General features: G+C 47.2%; 1 protein-coding gene across 1 annotated transcript in view; it reads right to left on the bottom strand.

Annotated features, from left to right (window-relative positions):
• Positions 1 to 524: 524 nt before the first annotated feature.
• The window catches only part of LOC139229380 (microtubule-associated serine/threonine-protein kinase 3-like), an 80939-nt gene continuing 67451 nt past the window's right edge, over positions 525 to 14012 (bottom strand). Inside the window, exons 18-21 of the mRNA XM_070861079.1 lie at positions 13221 to 13343; positions 11384 to 11520; positions 4179 to 4360; positions 525 to 3942 (exon numbers count right to left, since the gene is read on the bottom strand). Of these exons, the coding sequence (XP_070717180.1) occupies positions 2528 to 3942; positions 4179 to 4360; positions 11384 to 11520; positions 13221 to 13343 (1857 nt within the window). The 3' untranslated portion in view covers positions 525 to 2527. The remainder of the gene's footprint in view (positions 3943 to 4178; positions 4361 to 11383; positions 11521 to 13220; positions 13344 to 14012) is intronic.

Here is a 14012-nt window from a genome sequence, read left to right as displayed (position 1 = left end):
CCTTTAATAAGGGGGCATTAGTATTAATGCTCAACTAAAAATAGTTGTAGAGCCGTTCTTTCATTTAATCTTTACTTAAAGTTTTATTGTTAATTCGTGGGTTCTAGTGTCCCAAAATAGTTGTAGAGCTGTTGAGTTGGGAGTGGCTTAGCCAGTCATGTGATGTTCACAAGACTCAATAAAACCCCAGCCAGTTGGGTTCAGGGGACCCACGATGAGGCTGGTATTTGTGAGCCTGGTGGATGAACTGTTAATGTGTCGTGTGATTGTTAAACCTTTGCTAACTAACCAGCTAGTTCTTAATTGCAATGTGTTGCTATGAATTCTTAAGCAAAGAACCCAGGAAGCAAATACGTTACAAGCCTCAACTCCACTTTCCTGCCTGCTCCCCATAACTCGAGTCCTGATTGTTCAATAATCTGTCTGTGGGTGGGAGTCGGAAGGTTGGCTGACCTCTGACCTGGACTCACCCTCCAGTCAAATGACCTCTCTACTTACTACACATTTAATAGAGAAACAGATGATGATAATAAGCCGAAGTCCTTTATTGAAAGCGGTCAGCGAAACAATTAGACAAAATCACAAACACTGGAAGTCACTTTGTTAAAATTGCATTCCGTTATTCGCTGAATCGGTGTCAAATGTATCTCTTGTTTTATAACAAGGTGAAGCACCTTGGGACGTTTAACTATGTTAAAGGCGCTATATAAATAAAAGTAGTTGTTGTTGTTGAATCATCCTGTGAGACGTTTTAAAAAGCATAACCACTGCACCTTGCCAAACGTTAAAGTTAAAGGATCAGAATTGGAAGGAAATGTTTTTCTCTCGGTTTCATACCTTGAACTTTGAAACCAGGCCACTCTCAGATAGGAATATCCAATCACCTTTGTTACTTCTATACTTCATTACAGTTGCCAGAATTTCTCTGATATAAAACTAGAGCCTGGTGTCGATGTCATATTTGGAGGTTAATGGTGTGGTTACCAAATTTTTTGGGCAAGTTGTAGCCTGTTAACTCGGACATTATTGGTTTTCAGCCAATTGTGAATCTCGAGCAGCTCAGGGGTTGACAGAACGCCTTACGTTGCCACGTGAAACAGCACAGGGACAAAAGCAGTGCACTGCTGCAGAGCTGGGTGTTACTGACTGGGAAGGAAGCACAAGCTTTCTATAATGACTCAGATAAAGAAGACAAACCATTTTCAAAGGTCCCACCCAGGACAGCTTGCACAGAAAGGAGCTTAAAATGATCAACAGTCAGCCTGGACATACAACCCAAGAACCCACAATTGGCCACTACGGGTTAGATACAGAGTAAAGCTCCCTCTACACTGTCCCATCAAATACTCCCAGGGCAAGTACAGCACGGGTTAGATACAGAGTAAAGCTCCCTTTACACTGTCCCATCAAACACTCCCAGGGCAGGTACAGCACGGGGTTAGATACAGAGTAAAGCTCCCTCTACACTGTCCCATCAAACACTCCCAGGGCAGGTACAACGTGGGGTTAGATACAGAGTAAAGCTCCCTCTACACTGTCCCATCAAACACTCCCAGGGCAGGTACAACGTGGGGTTAGATACAGAGTAAACTCCTAAATTACAACAGTGACTACATTTGAAAAGTACTTCATTGGCTGTGGAGCGTTTTGGGAAGTTGTGAGTCTGTGAAACGGCTGTTGAAATGCCAGTCTTTTGTTCTTTCTTTTCAAATCTCAACCACTAATATTTCACTTCTCCTTTGAGTTTGTAACAAGTTCCAAAATGCAGCTGAACCTTTAACTCATGGGGTCAGAAATATTGAAAACTCTGCAGTAAAATGTTCAGCTGCTGTCTGTTTTATTTACTGATTATCGATAGTCACAAGAGACCAGTCACCTAGCAACTGTCCCACTTCACCAACACGGCATAGTGAACTTTACACAACTGGACGCTGTTTCCAAGCTCAATTTTCAAACTGGTTTATCAATGCGCATATGTTGAACAAGAGTTCCCGTTTATGAAGAACTAGGTTGATTTTTTAGTTCTCTTTAGCCATTTTCAATGGTCCAGTCCCTGCAGTGTGTCAAACACTGCTGTCAAACTTTGTGCATTGTATAACCTGGTGTATTTTAAAATGTCTTATTCTGTTATAAATAAATTAGTGGCAGTGGCTCTGAGCCCTGTTCTGATCCGTCGCTTCAGTTACTGTGACAGCAGCAAGGTCAGTGACATTTCCTGTATTACTAAACTTGACACTTTTTATAAACATAAAAGGTGTTTTGTTAAAACATATCCCCATGTCCAGCATCCATCCCTTCTCTGTGCCTCCAACCCCTCCACATGCACAGACACACATACACCGCACACACACAGACAGACACACACACGCACACAGACACGCACAGGCAAACACAAACGCAGAGAGACACAGGCAAACACACACACCGACACACACACACTGACACAGATCCAACACACGCATGCACGCACATTTTAGTCCACATTGACTAACATTTCTTGATTGGTCCGGTGTGGTGATTTTGGAGATCAGTCTTTAGCTCTTCCTTTCTTGCGATTCCGTGTTGATGTCCTGGCCGGAGAGCCTGAAGTGAGCACGTTGGCCTGGTCTGCTTCCTGTTTCTCACACTGGTTTTGCAGTGTTTCAGTGTCTAAAAATGGCAAATTTTCTCTCCTGTGTGTCGCTGCCTCTTGTGCGTCTTTGTGATGTTCGGACTCACAGGCACCTGGAATTAGCCCAGTCAGTGTTAGACTTTCACCTGTTACTAAGGAACTTTGACCTTTAACCTGACAGTGCAGTAAATCTGATTGGCAGAGATGTGCGTGACGTTCAGGACTCAATGAGGCACCCTCTGTCATTTCCCCCTCAGACTGCACCTCTTGTCCGTTTGGCTGCTGAGTTGACACACACAGTGTCCTAAAGTTGCTGATTTCACCTCCTGCTGTGTCCAAGTGTCTAATGGGGTCGTGACACAATCCTTGAATCGGATAGGTCGCCTGACATTCCCACTCCACAGCACCCCTTTTATGACTTTCGACCTCTGACCTATGAACTTCAATTTGTGGCACTAAGTGTGATTTCCAGCTGCTGGGTTCTTTAAGATCAGAGTATTTATCTGTAGCTGGTTCAGGGATTTCCACCCAAGCTGCTTTATACTGAGTGCATTTCTTCTCAACTGCACCAGCTCCCTCTATCTCTCCACTAGCTCTGTCTATCCTCAGTCGTTCCCACTCATCACCAGCTGGTGTCATCTCAGGTTCATCAAAGCTCACTTCCTGAACCGCTTCTTGTTTCTTAAATGAATCACGGCGTTCTGACCAATTTAACTTTCTCATTATGACTATATCTCGATCTCTCTCCTGTCTCTCCGCTGTCCACTCTCTTAGCCTTTGAGTTCCTGCGTGGACGGGGCGTATACTCTCCCCCGAGCCCGGTTTGTCAGGTAAAGCTTGGACCTCACCTGTCGCGCCCAGACTTTGAAGATCTTTCTCCAAAGCTTCATTTATTCCTTCCCCCGGTGACATTTCCGGATGTTTTCTTGGGCTACACGTTTTCTTATCCGCAAGATACGCAGCGGACAGTTTCTCTGCTGACTGCACGCGTTTCAGCAGGGGTGACCTTGGTGGCTCTCCAATGCGAGGGCGGACTGAATGTCTAACGATGGTCGGAGGGGACAGCGTCTTGCCAGGGTATGACTGAACATTCTTTGAGTAGCACGAGAGAGGAGAGGGAGAGCGGTGTGGTGAGGATGGTTGGGGTATTGGTGATGGTGTGCACGCCAGAGGGGAGGGTGGGATGCTGCTCGTGGATTTCCGCCGGCCAGACTTGTAACGCTGACTATTGGGCTTGGGGGCCAATCCGTGCAGCGTACAGGGCCTGATGTTCCCAGCTGGTGAGCTTGGAGTGCTGTGTCCAGGCGAGATGCTCTGAGGTGAGTTAGCCCCTGTAAAAAAAAAAAAAGAGGTTAGTTTCACTGGAGACCTTTACAAAGCTAGCGCTTCATGCCTGTTTCTTTTAAATCTAAAATTGGAACAGTGACTGGATCTTGACTGATGTCAAGCCAGCTCAGTAACTCCTCTTAACTGGTTAGCACCCAGACAGAAAAAGAAACAAACATGTAGACATACTCATATCCACCATAAGGCAAGTACAGGAGACATGGAATAAATCGGTTGTCACCTGACTGGAACTCAGAAGCGGGACTTTGGCAGGGTGTTCCTGGTCCCGGAGACAGGCTGTGAGTGGGCGATCCCGGAACACTTTCACTGGGCGATAGGGACTGGTGCAAGGCGGAGGAGAAACTTTTGCTTGTGTGGAACACTGGTGCCTGCGCGGAAATCTTCTTGACATGTGATTTCTTTCTGTTAGTGGCAAAAGTAACATTCGGTTAATTCGCTTCTCTCATGTGCAAGAGAGGAAGTGAGGCCCAGCTCACTCCTGCAAACACGGACAGAGCGCAGCAGGGGAAGGGCAATTCCAAATGCACCAGGGGTTAGGGTTCCCTTGCCATTAATTGTTTCTTATACCTGTTGTGAATATTATTGAGTGCATCTCACTGTGCAACCAGTACTCTGTTCTGAGCACCGGTGGGAGCGAAGGTGCCTCTGGGGAGTGCAGCCAGAGACAAGTCCACGGTACCACGGGTGGCTCAGCTGCACATGGGGGGGGAGGGGAGGAAGAAGACTGGAAGAGCTGTAGTGGTAGCGGATCGATAGTCAGGGGAGCAGATAGGCGTTTCTGCAGCCGCAGACGTGACTCCAGGATGGTAAGTTGCCTCCCTGGTGCCAGGGTCAAGGATGCCACTGAGCGGCTGCAGGGCATTCTGGGGGGAGAGGGTAAACACCCAAAGGTCATGGTCCATATCATGACCAATGACATAGGTAGAAAGAGGGAGGAGATCCTGCAGACAGAGATTAGGGAGCTAGGAGAAAGATTAAAAAGCAGGACCTCAAAGGTAGTAATCACCAGATTACTCCCGGTGCCACGAGCTAGTGAGTACTGAAATAGGAGGATAGAGCAGATGAATACGTGGCTGGAGAGATGGTGCAGGCGGGAGGGTGTTAGATTCCTGAGGCATTGGGACTGTTTCTGGGGGAGGTGGGACCTGGGACAAGCCGAACGGGTTGTACCTCAACAGAGCCGGGACCAGTATCCTCACGGGAGGGTTTGCTAGTGCTGTTGGGGAGGGTTTAAACTAGCTTGGCAGGGGGATGGGAACCGGAGAATAGATTCAGTGGGGAGAGAAGCAAAGCTGGAATTGGAAAGCAGAAAAGTAGACAGTAAATTTGGAAGGCAGAGAAAACAAAGTCTAGAAAATAGACAAGAAGGGAGTTTGGCAATGCTAAATGGTATAGACTTCAATGCAAGGAGTATAGCGAAAAAGGCAGATGAGTTGAGAGCACAGATAGACACTTGGGAGTATGATATTATCGCTATTACTGAGACATGGCTGTAAGGGCAGCTCAACATTCCTGGGTACAGGGTTTTCAGACGGGATAGAGAGGGGGCTAAAAAGGAAGGGAGGGTCGCAGTATTGATTAAAGAAACAATTAGAGGTGTGAGGAGGGTGATATGTTAGAAGGACAATCAAATGAGGCCACGTGGGTTGAATTGAAGAACAAAAAAGGGGCGATCACACAGCTGGGAGTGTACTATAGACCCCCAATAGTCAGAGGGAGATAGAAGAGCAAATATGTGGGAAAATTTCTGAGAAGTGCAACAACTATAGAGCTGTAATAATGGGGGATTTCAGCTACCCTAATATTAACTGGGGTAGAATTAGTGTGAAAGGTATAGAGGGTGCGGAATTCCTAAAATGCATTCAGGAGAACTTTTTTAGCCAGTATGTAGCAAGCCCAACACAGGAGGGGGTATCAGTGGAAGAGCATTTTGGTGCTAGTGATCATAACTCAGTTAGATATAGGGTAGTTATGGAAAAGGACAAAGAAAGACTGGGAATAAAAGTTCTCAATTGGGGAAAAGTCAATTTTGCAAAGCTGAGATGGGATTTAGCCAAAGTGGACTGGAAACAGCTACTTGATGGTAAATCAGTGTCAGAGCAGTGGGAGGCATTCAAGGAGATCCTGAGTGTTCAGAGCAAGTATGTTCTCTTAAACAAAAAGAATGGGACTAACAAATAAGAACATAAGAAATAGGAGCAGGAGTAGGCCATATGGCCCCTTGAGCCTGCTCCGCCATTTAATACGATCATGGCTGATCCAATCATGGACTCAGGTCCACTTCCCTGCCCGCTCCCCATAACCCCTTATTGGTTCAGAAACTGTCTATCTCTGACTTAAATTTATTCAATGTCCCAGCTTCCACAGCTCTCTGAGTCAGCGAATTCCACATTTACAACCCTCGGAGAAGAAATTTCTCCTCATCTCAGTTTTAAATGGGCAGCCCCTTATTCTAAGATCATGCCCCCTAGTTCTCGTCTCCCCTATCAGTGGAAACATCCTCTCTGCATCCACCTCGTCAAACCCCTTCATAATCTTATATGTTTCAATACGATCACCTCTCATTCTTCTGAATTCCAATGAGTAGAGGCCCAACCTACTCAACCTTTCCTCATAAGTCAACCCCCGCATCTCCGGAATCAACCGAGTGAACCTTCTCTGAACTGCCTCCAAACCAAGTACATCCTTTCGTAAATATGGAAACCAAAACTGCACGCAGTATTCCAAGTGTGGCCTCACCAATCATCATCATCATCATAGGCAGTCCCTCGAAGCGAGGATGACTTGCTTCCACGCCAAAAAGGGATGAGTTCACAGGTGTTTCAATGAAGGACATAATATTCCAGATCCCGAACTACATCGTGAAGGGTGGAAGATGCCTGTGGGTGGATTTTTTTAACGTTTGGTGGCCATTGCACACCAGCCACCACACGGACTTGACAGAGCTAGGTCTTGGTCCAGTGGCAACGGTTACCCCAAGACTAACTGGAGACCAGCTCTGCTGCACAGACCAAGTGTGCACACATACCGCAGTGTGGGCTGGCCCGTATAACTGTAGCAAAACTTCCCTGCTTTTATACTCCATTCCCTTTGCAATAAAGGCCAGTATTCCATTGGCCTTCCTGATCACTTGCTGTATCTGCATACTAACCTTTTGTGTTTCATGCACAAGTACCCCCAGGTCCCTCTGTACTACAGCACTTTGCAATTTTTCTCTATTTAAATAATAACTTGTTCTTCCATTTTTTTCTGCCAAAGTGCATAACCCCACACTTACCAAAATTATACTCCATCTGCCACTCACTTAGCCTGTCTATGTCCTTTTGCAGGTTTTTTTGTGTCCTCCTCACACATTGCTTTTCCTCCCATCTCTGTATCGTCAGCAAACTTGGCTACATTACATTCAGTCCCTTCATCCAAGTCGTTGATATAGATTGTAAATAGTTGGGGTCCCAGCACTGATCCCCACTAGTTACTGATTGCCAACCGGAAAATGACTCATTTATCCCGACTTTCTGTTTTCTGTTAGTTAGCCAATCCTCTGTCCATGCTAATATATTACCTCCAACCCCGTGAACTTTTATCTTGTGCAGTAACCTTTTATGTGGCACCTTGTCAAATGCCTTCTGGAAGTCCAAATACACCACATCCACTGGTTCCCCTTTATCCACCATGTTCATTACATCCTCAAAGAATTCCAGCAAATTTGTAAAACATGACGTCCCCTTCATAAATCCAGGCTGATTCTGCCTGACTGCATTATGCATAAATCTAGAGCCCCCTGGATGTCAGGGGACATACAGGGTAGGATAAAGAAAAAAAGGGAAGCTTATGACAGATACCTAAGGCTCAATACTGCAGAAATTCTAGAGGAGTACACAAAGTGCAGGGATGAAACTAAAAAGGAAATCAGGAAAGCAAAGAGAGAGCATGAAAACATTTTGGCAAGTAAAACCAAGGAAAATCCAAAGATGTTTTATAAATACATTAAGAGCAAGAGGATAACTAAAGAAAGAGTGGGGCCTGTTAGAGACCATAAAGGAAATCCACGTGTGAAGGCAGAAGACATTGGTATGGTTCTTAATGAATACTTTGCATCTGTTTTCACAAAAGAGAGGGGCGATGCAGACATTGTAATCAAGGAGGAGGAGTGTGAAAAATTAGTTGAAATAGACAGAGAGAAAAAGGAAGTATTAAGGGGCTTAGCAGCTTTGAAAATGGATAAATTCCCAGGCCCAGATGAAATGTATCCCAGGCTGTTAAGAGAAGCAAAAGAGGAAATAGCAGAGGCTTTGACCATCATTTTCCAGTCCTCTCTGGCTACAGGTGTGGTGCTGGAGGACTGCTAATGTTGTACCTTTGTTTAAAAAGGGAGAAAGGGATAGTCCGAGTAATTACAGACCAATCTGCCTAACCTCGGTGGTGGGAAACTTTGAAAAAATTGAGGGACAGCTAAATTTTGATTTAGAAATACATGGATTAATCAAGGACAGTCAGCACGGATTTGTTTGTCTGACTAACCTGAATTAATTTTTTGAGGCGGTAACCAGGGGGATCGATGAGGGCAGTGCGTATGATGTAGTGTTTATGGATTTTAGCAAGGTTTTTGATAAGGTCCCACATGGCAGACTGGTCACTAAAGTAAAAGCCCATGGGATCCAGGGCAATGTGGCAAGTTGGATCCAAATTTGGCTCAGAGGTAGGAAGCAAAGGGTAATGGTCGATGGATGTTTCTGCGACTGGTCGTTTCCAGTGGGGTTCCGCTGGGCTCAGTGCTGGGTCCCTTGCTTTTTGTGGTATCTATCAATGATTTAGATTTGAATGTAGGGGGTATGATTAAGAAGTTTGCAGATGATACAAAAATTAGCTGTGTGGTTGACAATGAAGAAGAAAGCTATAGACTGCAGGAAGATATCAATTAACTGGTCAGGTGGGCAGAACAGTGGCAAATGGAATTCAATCTGGAGAAGTGCGAGGTAATGCATTTGGGGAGGGCTAACAAGGGAAGGGAATACACAATAAATGGTAGGACACTGAGAAGTGTAGAGGAACAAAGGGATCTTGGAGTGCCTGTCCACAGATCCCTGAAGGTAGCAGGCCAGGTAGATAAGGTGGTTAAGAAGGCATACGGAATACTTGCCTAAATTAGCCGAGGCATAGAATACAAGAGCAGGGAGGTTATGCTTGAACTGTATAAAGCACTGGTTAGGCCACAGCTGGACTACTGTGTGCAGTTCTGGTTACCACATTACAGGAAAGATGTGATTGCAATAGAGAGGGCACAAAGGAGATTTACGAGAATGTTGCCTGGACTGGAGAACTTTAGCTGTGAGGAAAGATTGGATAGGCTGGGTTTGTTTTATTGAGGTGTATAAAATTATGAGGGGCCAAGATAGAGTGGATAGAAAGGGCCTATTTCCCTGAGCAGAGGGATCAATAACCAGGGGGCCATTGATTTAAAGTAATTGGTAGGAGGTTTAGAGGGGATTTGAGGGAAAATTTCTTCACCCAGAGTGGTGGGAGTCTGGAACTCACTGCCTGAAAGGGTAGTAGAGGCAGAAACACTCACCACATTTAATAAGTACTTGAATATGCACAAGGCTACAGACCAAGAGCTGGAAAGTGGGATTAGGCTGGGTAGCTCTTGGTCGGCCGGCGCAAACATGATGGGCCAAATGGCCTCCTTCCGTGCTGTAAATTTCTATGATCCTAATGCCATGCTGTAGTTTGGTGAAGAATCAGGTTTTAAACAGCCTGATGATGTCATTGCCTTCTGCCATAAAATATTTCTGCAACAACATCCACATTGTCCATATTTTACTCCTGGTTTTTGATGCCTGGCAATTAGCAAGATAAAAACCAGCAGCCTTGGACAATACACATTAGAAGGGGCAGGCAGTCTGGCTTGATCAAGCTCACATGACACTGACGGTGAGTACTGGACACAGTGCATCGATCGGTCAAGCTTGTGTGATGGTCAGTACTGGACACAGTGCATCGATTGGTCAAGCTCGTGAGATGGTCAGTAATGGACACAGTGCATCGATCGGTCAAGCTCGTGTGATGGTCAGCACTGGACACAGTGCATTGATCAGTCAAGCACGTGAGATGGTCAGTAATGGACACAGTGCATCGATTGGCCAAGCTCGTGAGATGGTCAGTAATGGACACAGTGCATCGATCGGTCAAGCTCGTGTGATGGTCAATACTGGACACAGTGCATCGATCAGTCAAGCTCGTGTGATGGTCAATACTGGACACAGTGCATCGATCAGTCAAGCTCGTGTGATGGTCAATACTGGACACAGTGCATCGATCAGTCAAGCTCATGTGATGGTCAATACTGGACACAGTGCATCGATCGGTCAAGCTCGTGTGATGGTCAGTAATGGACACAGTGCATCGATTGGTCAAGCTCGTGTGATGGTCAGTACTGGACACAGTGCATTGATTGGCCAAGCTCGCGTGATGGTCAGTAATGGACACAGTGCAGCGATTGGCCAAGCTCACGTGATGGTCAGTAATGGACACAGCGCATCGATTGGTCAAGCTCGTGTGATGGTCAGTACTGGACACAGTGCATCGATTGGTCAAGCTCGTGTGACACTGGCGGTTAATTTTGAGGATTTGTGTTTCCGAATCCCCAAATCACTGTTCCTCGGTTTGCTTTAAAGCTCAGTATTTAGTGTCGATTTCCTCGCCACACCTTTTTCTACCTTAAACATCATCTGACATCTACCTGCCCTGTCTACTTCTGAAGTTAGCTTTTGTTACAAAGGGATTAGAGTATGAGAAAATTAGTCTTACTCCAATTATACAGGGCTTTAGTGAGACTGCACCTGGAGTATTGTGTACCGTTCTGGTCTCTGTACTTAAGGAAGGATATACTTACCATAGAGGGAGTGAAACGAAGGTTCACCAGACTGATTCCTGGGATGGGGGGATTGTCCTATGAGGGGAGATTGAGTAGACTAGGCCGATATTCCCAATAGTTCAGAAGAATGAGAGGGGATCTCATTGAAATATACAAAATTCTTACAGGTCTTGACAGAGTAGATGCAGGGAGGATGTTTCCCCTGGGCTGGGGGGTCTAGAACCAGGGGTCACAGTCTCAGGATAAGGGGTCGGCCATTTAGGACTGAGATGAGGAGAAACTTCTTCAGTCAGAGGGTGGTGAATGTTTGGAATTCTCTGCCCCAGAGGGCTGTGGAGGTTCAGTATATCTAAGAAAGAGATCGATAGATTTTTGGGAACTAAGAATTAGGGGATAAGGGGATAGTGCGGGAAGGTGGAGTTGAGGTCGATGATCAGCCATGATTTTATTGAATGGTGGAGCAGGCTCGAAGGGCCGAATGGCCGATTCCTGCTCCTATTATGGTCTTATGAAATTGTTATGTCGGTAATGATATGCTCAGCGAAACTCACCTCTCCTGGCCATCCTTCTTTCGGTTCCTCTTGCTACGTCGAGCCATCTTGCCCCTGAAGCTTAGCTTCCTGGCGGGGCCAATCTTTATTGAAGTGTTCTCCAGCGGGGTGGAGCGTATCACCACCTTGCTTCCGCTCTGTGTGAGAAGATATGTGTCCGTTATCATTAATGGTCACTGGCAGGAGGAGCATCATTTTTAAAGTCTCTGGGAGCAAGGGCGTATAACGCAACTGAGTTCACAAGACGGAAAACAGAAATATTCAGGGGGAGAAATTTGCATAGTTTGCACTTCCTGTTAAGAGCACCTAGGGGGCGGTAACGGGGCGCAAGCGATTGTGCAGGAGTTAGCAGAGGTGCAAAACCGACAGCGGCCCGCTCCCGCCAGTAGCGTTCTGGGCCGCTGCGCTGGCCACGATGATGTCATTGCCGTGCACAACGACCCGTTTTCGAACCGCAGCAGAAATTGGCAGTGCCGCGAGGCGCCGCAGTGGCCGATGTCAGCGCCAGTGTCTCACTGGTCACGAACCGGGACGCACGCCACTCGCGGCACAGAAAGTAAAGGGGGTGTGCGCTGCGCCTTTATTCTTTCCCGGCCTTTCGTGGTCTATTCGGCGGGGTGCGTGCCACGATGGTGCGACCCCTGGTGACCTAGTGGTGGCCCCTCGCCCCACGGCAGAGCTCGCAGCGTGCCCTCCCCCTTTAATGGAGAGACTGCGCAGCACTGGAAAATCGCCGCACTTACCGGGGGTCCCGCCCCCATCCCCCCCTCGAGAGGAAGTGGAGTGCCCAACATTGCGTCCACTTCCTCTCAGGGGCGGGACCCCCAATTATGCAGCAAGGGGTGGGGGGGAGGGGGGGGGGAACAACAACTCCGCGCCAGGCACAGGAAGTCCCGTCTCGCCTCAGTTACTGCCCCCAAATGGGGTGATGTCAAATATCGACCCCTAAGGGGTTTAACAACTCTTGTGGGTACTTCCCCCACTAAAGTAATAAACAGCCTGGGGTCAGGATTCCCCCCTCTTCTTTTAATTCCACTCTAAGGAGTTTCCAGATAACTAAAGCTAAAAGACAAGATTACAGCCTTGGAGCAGACAAGGTCATCAGTAGAACAGAGCATCACAAAGAATACGGACACAGAAATACTGGAGGAGGAAGGAAGGTACCAAGGGGTATGGAGAGAAAGCAGCAAAGGGGTACTGAGGTGAATGATCAGCCATGATCTTATTGAATGGTGGTGCAGGCTCGAAGGGCCTACTCCAGCACCTATTTTTTATGTTTCTATGGCATGTGGGATGAGGAATGGATAGAGTGTGTGGGATATGGGATGAAGAAGGGGTAGAGAGAGTGGGATATGGGATGAGGAAGGGGTAGAGAGTGTGGGATATTGTTGAGGAAGGGATAGAGAGTGTGGGATATGGGATGAGGAAGGGATAGAGAGTGTGGGATATGGGATGAGGAAGGGGTAGAGTGTGGGATATGGAATGAGGAAGGGGTAGAGTGTGTGGGATATGGGATGAGGAAGGGGTAGAGTGTGTGGGATATGGGATGAGGAAGGGGTAGAGAGTGTGGGATATGGGATGAGGAAGGGGTAGAGTGTGTGGGATATGGGATGAGGAAGGGGTAGAGAGTGTGGGATATGGGATGAGGAAGGGGTAGAGAGTGTGGGATATGGGATGAGGAAGGGGCAGAGTGTGTGGGATATGGGATGAGGAAGGGGTAGAGAGTGTGGGATATGGGATGAGGAAGGGGTAGAGAGTGTGGGATATTGATTGGTTGCACATCCTGTACAATGAATCACAATACAATCAGGCCATTGAGACAGATTATGGGAAATACCTTCAGGAGGATTTCCACCACATCTGTGTGGACAAGTCCCAGCACCGATTCTCCATTGACATGTGTGATGAGGTCGCCCGTACGCAATCCTGCCTCATGAGCCGGACTTCCTTCTTCTACACTCTGCAACAAAACACAGACAGCTGGATAAAAAAGGGCTCCAATATTTCCTACACTTTATACTCAATATCATGCTTACTGGACAAGAAACCAAAGGACTGAGGCGATTCTCCACCTCAGTGCCACCCATTGCTGCTAGAATCCATATCCACTCCTTCATCACCTTCAGTACCCTCTCAAAGGCCGCTCAGCACAAAATGCAGCTCATCCAAAACTCCAATTCTCTCATCCGCCCCTGCACTGAATTCCACTCCCCCATCACCCCATCCTCACTTTCCTCAATTGTTGACGATGTCTCCGCAAGATCCTACAAATCCCCTGGAGGGGACAGACGCACCAATGCTGGCGTCCTCGACCAGGCCAAGATCCCCAGTATTGAAGCACTGACCACACTTGATCAGCTCCGCTGGGCGGGCCACATAGTTCGCATGCCAGACATGAGACTCCCAAAGCAAGCGCTCTACTCGGAACTCCTTCGCAGCAAACGAGTCAAAGGTGGACAGAGGAAACGTTACAAGGACACCCTCAAAGCCTCCCCGATAAAGTGCAACATCCCCACTGACACCTGGGAGTCCCTGGCCAAAGACCAGTCCGCCCTAAGTGGAGGAAGTGCATCCGGGAGGGCGCTGAGCACCTCGAGTCTCATTGCCGAGAGCATGCAGAAATCTAGCG

This window comes from Pristiophorus japonicus, chromosome 18 (assembly GCF_044704955.1).
Source record: "Pristiophorus japonicus isolate sPriJap1 chromosome 18, sPriJap1.hap1, whole genome shotgun sequence".
Classification (NCBI taxonomy): domain Eukaryota; kingdom Metazoa; phylum Chordata; class Chondrichthyes; family Pristiophoridae; genus Pristiophorus; species Pristiophorus japonicus.
This window is presented reverse-complemented; position numbering and strand designations above follow the sequence as displayed.